The sequence below is a fragment of the Asterias amurensis genome, chromosome 15 (genome assembly GCF_032118995.1).
Source record: "Asterias amurensis chromosome 15, ASM3211899v1".
NCBI lineage: Eukaryota > Metazoa > Echinodermata > Asteroidea > Forcipulatida > Asteriidae > Asterias > Asterias amurensis.
Window position 1 is genome coordinate 5149023 of NC_092662.1, and position 17196 is coordinate 5166218.

At 35.9% G+C, this 17196-nt stretch overlaps 2 protein-coding genes across 5 annotated transcripts in view; both read right to left on the reverse strand.

Annotated features, from left to right (window-relative positions):
- The window catches only part of LOC139947840 (uncharacterized), a 46554-nt gene extending 34290 nt beyond the window's left edge, over positions 1-12264 (reverse strand). For 3 of the 4 annotated variants that reach the window (XM_071945642.1, XM_071945641.1, XM_071945640.1), the window contains exons 1-2: positions 11850-12264; positions 3093-3626 (exon numbers count right to left, since the gene is read on the reverse strand). In XM_071945642.1, coding sequence (XP_071801743.1) covers positions 3093-3626; positions 11850-11916 — 601 coding nt within the window. In that variant the 5' untranslated portion in view covers positions 11917-12264. The remainder of the gene's footprint in view (positions 1-3092; positions 3627-11849) is intronic. The other variant, XM_071945643.1, reaches the window with a different exon arrangement.
- Positions 12265-13400: 1136 nt separating this feature from the next.
- The window catches only part of LOC139948196 (epidermal growth factor-like protein 7), a 98281-nt gene continuing 94485 nt past the window's right edge, over positions 13401-17196 (reverse strand). Inside the window, exon 11 of the mRNA XM_071946263.1 lies at positions 13401-16661. Coding sequence (XP_071802364.1) covers positions 16549-16661 — 113 coding nt within the window. The 3' untranslated portion in view covers positions 13401-16548. The remainder of the gene's footprint in view (positions 16662-17196) is intronic.

Sequence of the window (17196 nt, forward strand, 5' to 3'; positions counted from 1 at the left end):
TTTGTTGATAAAGTGTCCACTGCTCTAAATAATAAATTGAGCACTGTCGGTGTCTTTGTTGATCTTTCGAAAGCATTTGACACCATTGATCACTCCATTCTCCTTGACAAACTTAATTTCTACGGCATAAGAGGTGTTGCTCTCAAATGGCTTTCTTCGTATCTTGACAATAGACAACAGTTCACTTCTTTTAAAAATCACAACTCTCCTTGGCAAGAAACTCATCATGGCGTTCCACAGGGTTCTATTCTTGGCCCACTCCTCTTTCTGCTCTATATTAATGATCTGCATTCTTCTTCTTCCCTTCTGTCTTTTACGCTCTTTGCAGATGACACAACTATTGCTTTCTCTGACTCCAATCCGGCTAAATCCTTAAATATTATGAATGCCGAACTTCTTAAAGTCTCTTCCTGGTTTAAAGCCAACAAACTTTCCCTCAATGAACACAAAACTAAGTTCATGCTCTTCAGTAAATCCTCTCATCTCTCAGAAGATATTCCTATTCTTCGTATCGATAATAATCCTATCCTTCAAGTTCACTCCACTAATTTTCTAGGTGTCATTATTGATGATCAACTCTCCTGGTCTGAACACATCTCTTCCATTACTAAAACCATTTCCCGCAACACTGGTGTTATGTCTAGACTTCGTGCTTTTCTTCCTCCCAAATCTTTGGTATTACTTTATAATACCCTCATTCTTCCATATCTTAACTATTGTAATATCATCTGGGCACAAGTTTCTAAAAACAAACTCCATTCATTATTAACCACTCAAAAAAGGGCCATCAGGATATGCACCTTATCGCATCCCCGAGAGCACACCGCACCTCTTTTCGCACAGTTACACTCACTAGCACTTGCAGACATTAATAAACTTCATACGGGTATCTTCATGTACAAATTCACCCACAACCTTTTACCCACCTCCTTTCGTTCATTCTTTACCTTTGTCCGTGACACTCATGGGTACTCTACCAGAACACATAACAAATCACACCTTTATGTGCCATTCACCCGCTCATCATTCCACTTACAAACACTTCGTTTCTTTGGGCCGCGTCTTTGGAATGGTTTAAGCCAGTCGATTAGATCACAATCATCTGTGGGTCGATTTAAACGCGCCTATAAAAGAGCTCTCCTCTCCCAGTATTTGACATAGTTTGCCTTCTCGCTCTCATTTTACTTTTGCCTAAGTCGTCAGCAAACGCTTTTTTATTATTTCTCGATTTCTTATTCTTATTGTTATTATTGGTATTATTATTATTATTATTATCATTGTTATTATTATTGTGCAATTAGTGTTCTCATCATTGTTGTCTTCATCATGTCTGTCTTTGTTCGTTTTGTCAGTCCGTTCGTTCTTGTCCCCGTTTATTGTCTGTCCCCAGGCATCCCTACATAAGCCTCGGCTTCCAGATGATGCCCCCATACTCTATGTATTTATTTTTTCTCTCCCTCATTAAATAGCTTTGTTTATTGGTTATTCCTTAAAAACATTGTTTGTACTCTGTTTTCATGAAGTATGGAAATAAATATCAGTTTGAATGAATACCTGAGCAACGATTTTGTGTGAAACTTGGAGTCATAGAATGGTGAGTACTCCGAAAATGAGTGGTCATCAAACTTACTTGGTGAGAAGTAATGAAGCTTTTTATAGAATGGTTCGAATAATTGTTCACCACAAAACATTTGTATGTGAGACACGATTCATGAATGTAGGAATAGTTTCGGGGATTTCTGAAAGTTTGTGTTCGTTCCCAAACGCTGCTCCCAGACATGCTGTTGGTACCCGTTGTCTCTTTGCTAAAACAAGGATGAATTCGACGTCCTACTGAATTGAGTTCTCGGTGCTTTCTCAACAAGTAGCCTACATGTAGATGTAGACGCTGTATTTAGCTAAAACTTTAACATGTAACATTTATTGATTTTTTTCTCGATAATTTTGACTAAAAATAAGCATTTAAACATTGATAAAAAAACATGCCTGCGGTACCAGTTAAGCTTTTTGCCTACCACCGACAACTGGTTTGTTTGTGAATTGCGGCTTATATCAGGGAAAAGAGAGTGCAGTGACATACATGTAGAGATAAATACCCAGGGTTAGTTTTGTACCAAATAAATGAGGATGAAAATGAGTTTGTAGAAACTCAGCGGAAGGAAATGGGAGCCGAAGTAGGAATAAGGAATAAAGAACCAAGTTCCCAGAGTGGGAAGAAGTGAAAAGAAGATATGCACAGAGCTTCGACATAATACTTGTTTTTGTTTGCTCTACAATGTAAATGAAGTTAACATTAAAAAAAGAAGCAAGTCTCATTTCCTGCTTTTCTTTTGTTTGAGTGTCACTTGTTGGAATTTTTCAATCAAAACTGATAGTGTTTTAATTTTTCAATTGTTTTACTTGTTAACCCCTTTGAGAGAGTGCAACATTTTTCTACTAGTACTAGCCACAAACATCCCAGACATTTATTTTCTTTGATAACTTGACCCTAAAAGGTCGAAGTTGAAGGGTCAACATTTTATCTTTGAAGTACTGTGAATACAATGCCAGTGAAATGATACGTTGGTTGAAGTAAGGTATAGTCCAGAGGTCTAACGTGTATGTAGCGTGCAAAATGAATGAAAACAAAAGTCTGGATCATAAGAAATGTCCTGTGATAATCACGTTCAGTCAACATTAAGAAAGATTTACTCTAAGTTTCAAGTTTTCAGGTTTTGAAAGGAAGAACAAAACACTTCAAGTTCGCACACAAGCAAAAATTCAAAATTCTTTTCAACTTCACACTAATAGACTTTATAGACAACTTGGAATAGTACTTTATAGACAACTTGGAGTAGTTGGGTTTGGGTTTGAAGTAGTACATTGAATCAATAGTTTTAAATTGGATTTCTGTTTTTGTTTGTTTTGATAATTGTTAAGTGCTGGGGATAAATAAATGGGAGTAAATGAAATGTTGGTTACATAATTTCCTAAATTACCACAATTGTGCACATTTAGTAAACAACATCTTACCAACGAAACTATACTTCACAATGTGCCAATAAAGGGGGTTCTATACTTGGGCACTATCATCATGGCTACTTTATACTTACTACACCCTTGTTGCGTTTCTAACGGACACGCCCCCCACTCCACATTGTTCCAACTCTCCGCATTATCAAGCAGTAACCCAGTAACCTGCTCAATACAGCCATCAAAGTTCCTCCCTAAAATAACACTGCTTCCACCGGACAAATCAATCGCAAGAAGTTCACTGTTTAACGTGGCCGTGGCTAACGTCGTCACGTTGTTACCAACCGAAAGCTGGATGCTCCCGAGTGTGTATTGCAATTTTAAAAGTACCCATCCCGAATTGGTTGCGTAGTTCGGTCCCACATCCACAGATTTTGAAAGCATTCCGACCGTCCAGTCGGCTTGGAGAAACCCGCTGGGGTTGATGGAGAGGGTGAACGAGTCTCCATTGGAACCAGTTTGGGTCAGGATTTCTCCTGAGTAACAAGTTCTGAAATTAAGCCACGTTCCTGGTGACGTTTGGAAGTCCAGTACAGTGTTGACTGTAACGTTGGATGTACCGTTGAAGTATGCTTTACTAGCAGGCAGCTGGGCGTGAGCTTGGTTGAAGAATCCTACAAAGAAATCATACGATAGTTTAATTTAATTTTGGATTGAACAAAGACAAGACAGGAAAGGGAGAATCCTGAACAACCTCTAGCATTATGGTTAAATTTAAAGTTTTTCAAGAGCAGAAGCCACAGTACTCAACACCAAGACTAATTGTTGTAGCACGAAAATAACAGGTTTTTCAACGAGCAGACATGTTGCAAAATCTGAATTCTGAAAGAAAACTGAAATTTACCACCATTTAGAAATAACACAATCAACGTACATGTACAAGAAGACCTTACAATTTGCTCCTTAAAAAATTTTTTTTTGCATAGAAAACATCATTAAATTTTAATTTCTGTATTCAAATATTCTTTTGTAAATGGCCCCATTTCCCCCAGTCTTCAAGGCCCTTTTTCCCCTGTGCAATTTCTCAATAATAAACCTTCTGACATTCATGTGGAGTGTGGAAAGGCAATTTTTTCAGGAAAAATGTCCTCTCCCCTTAAGAAGTAATTAAATTTTGGGGGTCTGCCAATGTACACATCACTAGAAGTTATCTTTTCGCCTGGCATTCTTCATGCAGCTTTATTAGAGGATCATCATGCAAGAATTTCATTTTAACAGACATGTTTGCTTTAAGCCCTGCCCTGCATGTACATGTACTACATGTAGCCAGTCATTTGATCTGTCCTTGATAGGGCGTGCCAAGAAATGTCTAACCTTTGTAATTTAAAGCTTCAATGCAGGACTGGTGGAACAGAGACAATAGTTGCAGGCAGTGTTTATGTTTTTTGTGATCAACCATAAAACATGAAATAACAAAGCTGTAAATATTTGGGCTTGAGTGAGTCTGAAGAATATAGTGAAAAAAACATGCATCATTATAGTGAAAAAAACATGCATATTTTCAGCATGTGAACACATTGCTCTTACATAGTCTTAATTTTGGTCACCAAAATCAGCTGATTTTAATTTCTAAGTTTTCATATGTATGTTCTGTTGAAATATAGATCAAAGAGAAATCATTCACAGAAAAATTGGTTAAGTATGAAATTCATAATTCGTAAGCTTTCAGACTAACATTTTCTAACAATGTTTTTTTATCCTTAAAGGGAAGGTACACATTTGTTAATTACACAAAACAAATACTAACTTAAAAACCGACTTGGTAACGAGCATTGGAGAGCTGTTGATAGTAGTATAAAACATTGTGGGAAATGACTCCCTCTGAAGTACTGTAGTTTTTGAGAAAGACATTATTTCTCACTAAAATAATAAAATACTTCTAGCTAGAAGTCTTTTATTCCTATCTGAAAGCACATAAATTCGTCCAACAAGGGTGTTTTTTTTTTCACAGGCTTGTTATAAATTTTATGCTTATGTTGGGATACACCCAGTGAGAACACTGGTCTCTGATAATTACCAAACGTGTACAGTGCCTTTAATACCAGTCCTGTAGGCCTTTACCTAACATAGCCTAATATGTAAATGAGAGTATTCAAGAAATTTTTGGGAGAAGTTAAATTAAAAAATTCATTTTTGGGAGAAATTTTGGGGAGAAGTTAAATTAAAAAATCCATTTCATTAACACAATATTGATCAAACAGTTCTATTTTCCATGTATACAATGTATTGTATATTTTATAAATAAAATATAGGGGCCTACATAAAAAAATCATGGCTAATTGACAACTAATTCTGACCACACCCTGAACCTTGATTCGTGCAAAGTTCAACTTCAATATCTGTTATTTTTATGCTTCAGGGGATGGAATACATGTCACGCATTCCATATGGATGTATTGAAGTTACTTATTAACGAGCTACGGTATACATTTACAATGTACCTTGGGTATCAGTGAGATCACTGAAACATCAACAATCAACAGAATGAAATTGAAACGGAATATATAAGTTGATATAATCGTGGCCTTTGAGCGGTTGCGGTGAGACTGCGTTTCTAACAACCTGTCATAATTACCGATTAACCAGTACAATATCACATCAGAATATTTGGCGCAACGCTACAATGGCTTGAGACAAAATGTCTGCTACATGTACTATGTCCCAGTGATTTATTTTCTACGGTTGGGTTTGAATTCATACACATTACATTGTACGTTATGTACACAATGGACCACTGGTCTTAAAGTCCAGTGGTTTTAGTATTAGGCTGGTGGTAAAACTGAACACATCCTACAATCCAATGCTTTTTTTTTTTTAGTAGAATTAATAACGACCTATTTATTTTTCAGCTTGTCAAACTATTATTCAAATTTTATCTTCAACAAAATCAAATACCCAAAAGAACGAATTGTGTGGTTGCAAATTCATTTTTAATGATCTTGTGAAAACGGTTTACTAGTCAAGTAGACATTCTGAGTTAGAATAGAAGACCAGTGGGCTGAAAAAGCATTATTGAAAAATAAGCCTAGTTGGAGATGTCTAAAATTTTGAGGCTTACTGTGTTGTATTAGACTCTAGAGAGTGCATTGGCTAAATGGAAACTCTACTTTACTCAATATTTCCCTTGTTTATAGGAATACATGTCATTAGCAGTACTGGATTGATGTTAATTTTTAACAGTCTGGTCAATTTCTCCATTCCAGCCTGGGTTGATACATTGATCTGAACCATGAAAATCAATATGGCTGCTCACTAATTAAAATTCAGAAGACCAGGCTACCCTTTATGTGTACATACGTGTACACACCCATGTGTACCATGAATCTACATTGTAAAATTATCATAAAGATAAAGAACCAGTATAACATTCCAAGAAAAACTGGCAGTTAGTTATAAAATGTTAACAATTCTTTGAAAAATGCATTATTTTACCCTAAAGAAATTGTAGAAATTTGATTTTTTTTTCCCCGCAAGTTTTGAACTCTCTCCTAAAAGTGGTTTGATTCTGGAATTTAGTAGGTAAGAATTGTGTCAACTACATTGTACATTTTGTATGGTCATTGTTTCTGAACACAACATCAAGTTTTTCGTCTGGCCAAAGGAAATACAAATTTTATATGCTGACTCTCATACTCAAAAGTATGCACATCTACCTCCATGATTAAAGGCAGTGGACACTATTGGTAATTACTCAAAATAATTATTAGCATAAAACCTTTCCCGGTGACAAGTAATGGGGAGAGGTTGGTGGTATAAAACATTGTGATAAACAGCTCCCTCCGAAGTACCAGAGTTTTGGAGAAAGAAGTAATTTTCCACGAATTTGATTTTGAGACCTTTGAAAGTTTAGAACTTGAGGTCTCGTAATCAACCACCTAAACGCACACAACTTCGTGTGACAAGGGTGTTTTCTTCTTTCATTATTATTTCACAACTTTAATGACCGAATGAGCTCAAATTTCCACAGGTTTGTTATTTTATGCATACAGTATGTTGAGATACACCAACTGTGAAGGCTAGTCTTTGGTAATTACCAATAGTGTCCACTGCCTTTAACTTGGTTTTAATATGTAAATGATCAGAAAATTTGCTTCAAGGTGAATTCAAGCATGGATCAATTCTAGTTTATTGCTCCATGGTTGAAGTTGCAGTTGATGTTTCCTGTTACAATGTTATTTGTGGTAATTATAAAGGAAGTATTACTTCTAATGGGCCACTTCCTCTATTGCACCATTGTGCTAAATCAAGTCAGCACTTTGGATTACAGCATTTGGGTTTAGGCCATGGAGATAGAAATAGATTGACACCTTTAAGGCTACAATTTTATTATTGATATTTCCCTTTTACTTAGGAATTTGGTTTGTCTTCATTTCTGTTTTTTATTTTTCTTATGTTTTTATGCAAGTCGCCAGACGCACAAAGCCTGAAGGCCACTTCAAGGTGTGGGCTACAATTATTTTTTCCCAGAGGTCGTTTCTAATGCCACCTACTCCTTGGGCTGAAGGTTACCACTTTTACAGTCCATACAGATGTAGGCTTGGGTATGGTAGCAATGATACATCCAAATAGAATTTGCAAGAAAGGAACAGAACTATCCTTTCTTCCTACTTTTGGTTACTTTGTTTTAAATGACAAATTTTCAGAGTAGTCAAGTAGGTTTTGTTTCCTGGGACAGTGTGGTGATAATTTACAGGCTAACCCATGCCCCTGCTTGAGATAACCATGGTTTTTTCTTCATGTACCTCCATGAGATACATGTAACAGAGAGGTTAGTGGACTTCGCACAGTGGCGCCAATTTTGTGTTGTGTGTGAAATAAGCATGGGGCTAGCAGGCCTGTATGCTTCGTTTTTGAAAGGGCAAGGGCACCAAGGCATTTTCTCTTAGGCAAAGGGCACCCTATGAGGAAATTGTAAATTTCTACTGGAGCATTTCAAGGGCATCAAGGCAATGGCAAGGGGCAACGGATAACGGATGCAATCGCTTCCGCTGCCTCAGAGAAGTATCAGGCCTGGGCTAGGGTTATATAATTTACTGGGATTTTTATTATTTCTGCGAAAACAGGGCCTAAACCTATCTGTAATCATTGCGTGTGTTAACAGTCTGTATGAATATCTACATGTATGAATATTTGTTTTATGCTTAGTTTCTCCAGGTCCCTAAAACTCTCTATAGATAACGCAGCCAGTCCGTCAGTCAACAAAAACGACTTGTGAGAATGTGAGTATTTGATTTAATCTCACTGAGATCTCTTGAACAATAGTCATATTATGTTAAGGATTTAACTTTCTGCTGAATGGGGCTTTTGTCTCAAGGTCTCTCTTTGGTGGATCATGAGTGAGGGAAGCACACTGCACTCTCACGTACATTTACATGTTTAATCCTTAAACATGTGAAGTCTTATCATAAAGGGTTATGTGACTGAGTATTATGAAACGATTTATTGCAAACCCCAATATATCACTTTAATGACTGGACATGGAGTTCTCATTTTACAATTGATCAGTTTATAATTGACCACCTGTTCTTCATCATTGAAGTACACAACAATATTCAACTTTGCATTCTTCCAAAGAAGTGTGATAATAGGCCTACATATGATAATCCAGCGCCAGACAGAAACCCAGACCCACCGTTAACTACTTTGCCAGCTATGAATGAGGGGTGTTTATTGCCCATTACACAACTGTATGACCTTGTACAACAGCAGACACTGAAAAATGGGGGCCCAAATTTACAAGGTCCTTTGTCAGTTTGATGTGTCCTTTTGTAGTAAATTATAACTTCAAGGCTTGAAATTAGGGCGGGGGGGGGGGGGGGGGCACTGGACCAAATGGCTTGTGTACCTCAACATTTGAACTGGGGGCCCATGTAAATTTTTCACAAGAACAAAATCAAAATGTTTGTACAATATGTGTATACAATTTCTACCTCTATGCGCACACACAGATTGTCATTTGATTGAATAAAGACACGACCCAGGTATCATCCTTTCTTTTGCCATGCATACTTGGCCCCTGATTCTCAACAACTTAATATAGGAGGCCTACATGTTTGTGGATCACTATAAGGCGCTTTGCAGTGTTGTCTGGAAAATAATTTTTTTTTTTCAACTTGGAAAAAAATGGGTTTCAAAGATCTGAAAGGTATTTATCAGAACCGATGTCAACAACCAACAATTGAATACACAAAATTAAATTAAATAAATACAAACTGCCATAAATTCAATTGACATGACTACTGAACTTGTCTCGTCTGTGAATCAACTCAGGGGCTAAACCACTGACCTAGGGTAGCCTCGGGTTGTCCGTTCATACAGTGTCTTGTGAACTCTTTTCTATAAATATTTGACATATTTGTACAAGTATAGCCTACTAGGCCTACACACAAGTTTCATAGCCCTGTATGACCTTTAAAAAAAAAATCCAACCCCATTACCACAAGTGATGGAGTGGAATGTGAAGTAGGCCCTGTTTATTATACCCTAAAACCATGGTTGGACTCCCTGACTTCCCACCACGGTCGTGCAATAGTACTAGGTTAATCAGTAACTAGTAAACATGTATACATTGTAACTTGAACATATACAAATGTACGTGTGCGTACAAAATAAGATAGTGAAATTATCTGGGTAAATACTAGCTTTTGGTTTTTCAGCATTGGTGCAGAGTAGTCTGTAATGAACCTTATAGACTAGGCAGTTTGGCTGGTTGAAATAGTTGATTAAATAAAATTACTTTGTCAGTTTCACTTAAAAATTAAAAATAGGCCTAAATTTTCGACCCAAATAAAAAATAGTTAATATCAATTTTAGTCTAGTATCTAGCAAAATTCATAAACAAACTTTGAGTTAAAATTTACTATGCAATTGCAGACTTTGGAAACACAACTTTAAAACTTGTTCAAGTATTTTTCCCGACTGCCGAATTGGTTGAATCTACATAAATACCTGACAGCTACACAATACAAATTGCACCGTTTTGAAACACCAAAGTTTTTTTCATAATGATACACAATCGATGCCCAATTCAAAACTAGGAAAAGACAAGTTTTTAAATCATTATTTTAAAACTGTAGAACATTAACTTTCTGTGTATTCCATAAGTACAGTCCACCATCTGGTACATTTTGCGAACTTTATTTAAACAAGTCACTGAAAAACGTTAGAGCGAAGTCAGCGAACTCAAGAAAGTTAGTTTATCCTGGTGTCATGTGTTTTCAGTAGGATAACAGGAAAATTGTTCACAATCAAAAACTGAATGTTTTTTTTTTTAAATCATCTATCCAATTTTTTAACAGTAATACTTACACTTCATGGTGTGTTGAAATTTTTAAAGTTTTGGTTTTACGTTGCGAGAAACAGTCCGCCATTAAAAGTACTTATGCATGCACAACATTGGAGCAATGTCATATGTTTCACACCTTTCATTGGTTGGTATTTTATTGAATATTCAGAAGCTAGTATGGCATGCAAAATAAATCATTTCAAAAATATTATTCAATTACTAATTAACAAATTTAATTTTTGTCCTAAGGCATTATGGCTACTGTCTATATTACTTTATTAGAATCCAGAGATATCAGAAGGCATGAAAGTAAAACACCACACCCCCCTTGATGCACTCACACTTCATAACAATCCGTTTTCCCCCATTTCAGACAGTAATGTTTGGTTTCAGGAGATAAGAAACCAATCTATGATATTTTCTCTAATGTAGACTTAATATTTAATACGCTTATCAGAATTGGATAACTTTCCGTATGGCGCCACCACTTTTTCACTCATTTTTACAAAAAGGGATATATCAATCAGGTAAATTAGATACTATATTATTTTATTTCGAATGAAAAAGTGGTGGCGCCATACGGAAACTTTTCCCCAACATTTATTACAGTATGCAGTTAATCAAAAAAATATTTTTTTGTAATTTTCACTTAAAAGACTTTAATTTTTTCCCAATATTGGCACACCATAGAATCCCAAATAGTAACCACCTCACGTGATCCATCTAGTGACTGAAGCAGAATGAAACTCAATCAGTGCTGAACTCAATCTAGCAGATAAAGATAGTAATTTTGTTTTGAACTTTCGAGGTTGGATTATGTTTCTTTGACTCATTTGAAAGTTGGCATAATAATGCACACTAGTGATCATTTTATAAATGTTTGAGCATAACCAACGACAGGAAACTTTATTCTCAGCATGATTAAGCCTGATGAAAATACAGACCATGAGTAAACTGCATAGCTTCTGTTACCGGTGCAGCTCGCACAATCCCGCGGTAAACGGGAATCAAAGTTGGGGTTCGAAAACATATGATGAGGGTCGATAACGTATGACGCTACGATAGATGATAGTTGATAACAATGTAAAATTGTGGAAGACGGAGGGTTATGATTAGCGCATTCATGTGGCGAGGACTAGTTCTACCTTAGGACTAGTCATAAACTCGTTGTGAAATCGACCCCTGCTGTAACACTAACCAACAGTGCTACTGCTATTATTAATATTAATCGTTCGTGCGCTATAAAATAATTTATAAAAAAAATGGAGGAACTAGGAAGGACATGATATGAAACGTCAGCAAGAACCAAATTCAAATGCAACTAATGACTACCGCGATCAATTCTCTTAGTTGACATGACGCATTTTTTAAACTGCTAGAATCACAATTACTACGAGCTTCTTCTTCTTCTTTCGTAGAAAGAAGCAAGCAAACTTTCTGGTTTCGTGTGTGTTATTATCGGCTATCGTACGCTTCAATGGTGCACATACAGCGATTCGCATACAGTGTACACAGAAACGTAAAAATCCAACCACCGAGAGTTTAAACTTACCAAAAGAAACGCAGATAACAGCAAATAATGTCAGCATTATGCTGTCCTTCCCCTGACCAGAATCCATAGTGTCTCTATGTCTGTTCCGTGAACATAAAAAGAAGTTTATCCTGGTTTAAAAGCCGCCATTTGGAGACATAAAACGTAAAGGTTCCATGACACTTTGACCAGTGTGTGCACCGAGCGGTTGGCAGCAGTTGAATTGTGGTGGTTTTCAGACGGTAGAACGATCCGATAAACGTTAATGCAATTTCAACTTGTCGTCTGGTTCCATTCGGGAATCGATCACTTTTCTAATATTTGTTATTGATTGATAACAAATAGTGTACCTCTGAAACCAAATATTTCGTGATATTTCTTGTAACGAAATATCATTAACAGAGTAATTGTGCTTCCTTGGGTCAAATAAATTCCAATCTAATGGAAATTTTGAGAGCTGCAAAACTCTGAACTTTGTAGCAAAATTATCGACTCTGATAATTATCGAATACGACCGTTAAGTTGACTCGTAGGATCGGGTTCAAAGTGCAAAGGTTTTTGTGGGTGGAGTCGTTTTTAGTGTTGGGCGTTGATTTTCGTTTCTCGAATTGTGTACAACAGTTTTGTCTCAAATAATATGGAATTGTTTTGTTCTTTCTAAGTATGATAATAGGGTAATTTTAATAGATTAAAAGCCGTTTTTCATGTTAAAACATTCAAAATGGAAGCGCATAGCCTACGCTTTGTTCTTTTCGCCATAACATTTCAATTGAGTGAGTCATTTTTTGTGTGCAATTAGGCCTATAAATTCCTCATTTGCGTTTGGGGTTGATTAGTTTTTCCAAGCGGAAGTGGTCCTATTAATTATTGTAAATTGTTCAAATAATTATTTGGAGAATGTGGATGGATAAACCACAAAGCAAGGAATGAATAAACAAACACAAAATCTCATAAACGGAAAAAAGTTCATTAGACGATGGGAAATAAGTGGCTCCACTTTTGTCAAACTCTTCTATCAAAATGGGAAGTTTTTTCTCTATCTTTATAATTTTGTTTATTAGGTCAGTTTGAAGCTAAATATATTAGTTGGGAATAATATTTAATTAAACAATCCCATGCTATCGAGATCGATCATTATGCAAGAGTTTGATGAGTGCTGTCTGTACACAGTTATGGTTCCTCTTTTAGAAGTGGTTATCCCATAGAAATAACTAGCGCCCTCATAAACAAAACGCCGCAAAATTTTCATATTGAGGGCGGTATAAAAGATTTACGGCTGGAAACTTATTTATTTCTGTACGAAAAGTCTCAAACAGGTGCACCAGTGTTTGAATGGATGTTTACAAATTATTTCTTACAGGACGCCCTCTTGTGGTTTGGTAAAAACATGAAAACCATTTTGGCACTTTTTCTGGCGAAATAATACTTTTAGTAGGCCTCAAAGTTGACAAAACTTTCCGACCGGATGCACTTTTATTAGGAATAAAAATGTCAGTAAGAAAAACACCAAACTGAAGAAATATCATAGGGCACTACTGACAACTAATTGATACCATATCACACTAAAAGCCAGTCATCACACTAAATTACCAAAAACTTTGTATTCTCCATCGTGTTTTGAAGAAGGCACAGAATCATTATGCACATTTATTTAGCGAAAAGAATAGTCTCCCTTCAAGGAAATCTTTACACATTGTATGTACAGCAAAAAAATTAATTAAACTTGATGGCTTATTACCATAAAACATGGTTTGTTCTAAAAAATACTACAACATTTATCTTGTTCAACTCCAATAATTTAACAGTCCAGTAAATAAGGCACTAATCTAAAAATCACAAAGTTGGAAGACAAATGGAAGACTTGTTCAGCTTAAAAAGAAGATATATACCTTTGGTAATTTTGCCACAATTAATTACCATAACAAAGTTACTTGGTAAGAAAAACTGCAGCCGTTTTAAAATGAAAACATTGAGAAAACGACTCCCTTGAAAGGAAGGTGGATTTAAAGACAGTGGACACTTTTGGTAATTGTCAAAGTCTTCTCACTTCTTTGAGTATCTAAACATATGCATAAAATAACACACCTGTGAAAATTTGAGCTCAATTGTTCGTCGAAGTTGCGAGATATGAATGAAATAAAAAACACCCTTGTCACACGAAGTTGTGTGCTTTCTGGTGCTTTATTTCGAGACCTCAAATTCTAAATCTGAGGTCTCAAAATCAAATTCGTGGAAAATGACTTCTTTCTCGAAAACTATGTCACTTCAGAGGGAGCTGTTTCTCACAATGTTTTATATTATCAACCTCTCCCCATTACTCTTAACCAAGTGAGGTTTTATGCTGATAATTATTTTGAGTAATTACCAATAGTGTCCACTACCTTTACAAAGAGGGATCCAAAAACATTTTAATATGAAAAAAATAAAACTTCTCTCAGACTGTGTTCCAATTTCAGATTATTCTTCCAGCTGAATTTTTTAGCGATATCTCAAAAACACTACCAAATTTTCACAGGTTAGTTTTATTGTACATTATCTACATTTATCTAGGATTAAATCAATCAAACAACTCCTAAAACCAAAGTAACACTTTGCCTTTCAAGACAACTGAATATCTTTTAACTTTCACAATTATTGAATAAAAGAAATGCATTTTCCCCCATGGTGAATTCACCAATCCATTCACAATTTATAAACAATGAACACAAATCCTTCCTTTCCCCATACTTACATAATATCATCTGAAAAATACTTATGTATCAATGTTAGACTTAAATAATTTAAAACCTTGCTTCTGTGCTTTGGTGACTCCCTTAATCAGGCAAACACATTCAACCAAAACTTTTAAACTAAACTAGTTTTTTAACCAAAATTATTATTTATTATTATTAGTTCAAAATTATTTGTACATGTTACTAATTAAGTGGTCCCTTTATACAAAGCTCTCAAACCACTTAGGTAGAGCCCTAGCATTCAAATAAACTTTGAAGCTTTAAAATCCTTTTGTACAAAGTTTTAAAATTGGCCATCAAAAAGTAAACCTGGTAGTATTATTTTTTATATACAATCCCTTCCCCTTTAGTCCATCTGTCATAAATTTTATTGTCAACCTCTTTTCCAACGATCTAGGAAGTTTGTGGTGAGTTCTCTTTGATTTATTATAATGGAATCCACGTGAATCATTTTCCATTTTGTACCTCTGGGGTCGATTTCAAAAAGAGTGAGGACTAGTCCTAAGTTGGGAATAGTCCAAGGAGATGTCAAAAACTTAAGGCTAGTCCTAAGTTAGAACTCGAGAAAAGACTAGTCTGAACTCTTTGTGAAATCCACCCCTGGCCTAGAATTACACCATGTTCTCGGTTACCCTTGGTCTCAGTGCCCAGTAAAAAGTTTCACATAGACCTTAACACTCCACAAGGGAAGTGCACTTTGCAAAACGGTATTTCTTTCCCTCAAAGATAAAACTCCAGACCTGGTACCTTTCCTCACAAACTTTAAGTTCATAGTATAGACCCTCAACAAATGTCTGGAGTCTTGGGTAGGCATGGAGGAATTTCTTTTAGCCTTTACCCTATTTTCAACTGTGGATCTTCCCTTGATCTGGGCCCGATGTCACAGAACTGCTCAAGCACAAAAACTAGCTAAGCACAACACAATTATGCTTTCCAGAATAAGGTTACCAGCCAATATTGTATAGTCTGTGACTGGTATCCTGCTATACTTGCTAAGAAGAAAAGATTTTAGCAATATTTTCTGCTTAGGCAACTCTATGAAATCAGTTCCTGCCCATAAAACTTAAAAAAACACATTTTATTTACATTCAACAATTGCATAGTAACCCATTTATGTACAGTACATTCCTTCCACATAATACTGTCCTCTTACCGGTTGAACTCTTTCACATTTCAGTAAAATCAGACTTTTACTGACAAAGTACGGATTGAAAATTGAGGAAAAAACCCCAACATAACCAATCTGAAATTTGACTCAAACAGTACCAATCCACAAGAGAAAGTTTTTCATCTGCTTACTTCCAAAGCATAGAAAACAGCATTTGAAAACCTTGTGACACTTGCTTGTTTCTATCTCTGCAGTTCTACTGTGCCAGAATTCTTGGCAAACATTTAACAAAAATTTGTTGGTTAATTAAATGTAAACTATATTTACATATTTTTGTATTTAAATGTCCTCCTGTGGTATTGAAGACTGTCAATATAAGAAATGAATTTGAAATCTATTTTTTTTTTACCTAAAACAAATTCACAATTGGGGGAGCATTTTCGCAATCAAGAATAGAAACCCAAATAAATATCAGTGAATTTAACTAATAAGAAGTTGATATTCAAATCTTCATTCATTGACCAATTAGAATTAGTCAAGGCAATATGAAAGTGTCCAATGCACATACCTGTTAATTGGTTATTACGATATTAAGGCTATGTTTGGTTCCTCTGATACAATTTACCAGAGCACCAGCCTCAACTCGTCTTAAACCCCACTTGCGAATCAGACTTTGAATAATGTCTGGTACCTTGACTTCATTAGTCACAAATTGGCTTATTGTACAAGAGTCCTTTAATGTTTATAAAAAAAACCAATTATTCATTTCATCTCAAAAACTTATAAGGGCCACTTGATAAGATGATAAAGGTTTAGACCCTGTGTGCAACAGCTTTGAAAGAAATGAAAACAGAAATAAAAGAAACAACAAATGATTCTATTAGATATTTGTATTCTCTGATTGTTTCCTTCGTCCTTCGTCGGATCTTCTTTCTCTGTTTATTCTTCGTCTTGGGATCTGTCTTAGACCACTCCGGTAATCCTTACAAGTACCTGGAAGTATACAAATAAAAGCTAAGATAAAGATTTGCAGATATGACAAAGAGTTAAAATTAGTCTTGTCTTGAGTTAGGAGGGGTTTATTTAGGACATGTCTTAAAGTCTCGAATAACTCTTAAAGAGTCCTAGAACTAGTCTTAAGTTAGAACTATTTTTTTGAAATCAACCCCTGGTTTTATTCAATTAGGTTAGGGTGGGATGGATACTCTGGAATTGTTGGGGCTTGGAGTTATGAGGGTGGAGGTGTTGGGATGAGGTTTTGAGGTGGAGTTGTTGGGAAGAGGTTTTGAAGTGGAAGTTGGAATGGTTGGGAGGCCTTTGGGTTGCGAGGGTGGTAGTGTTGGGATGGTATAGGATGGAGTTGTTGGTATGAGGTTGTGGGGTCACAGGGGTGGACTTGTTGGGATGAGGTTGTGGGGGTGGAGATGTGGGACATTGGTCTGAAGGTTGGAAAATTTCAAACAGTATACGTATGCATGAAGACAATTCAATGTAGGTAAACTCGAATGTCAAATTCCTCTTAAATTTT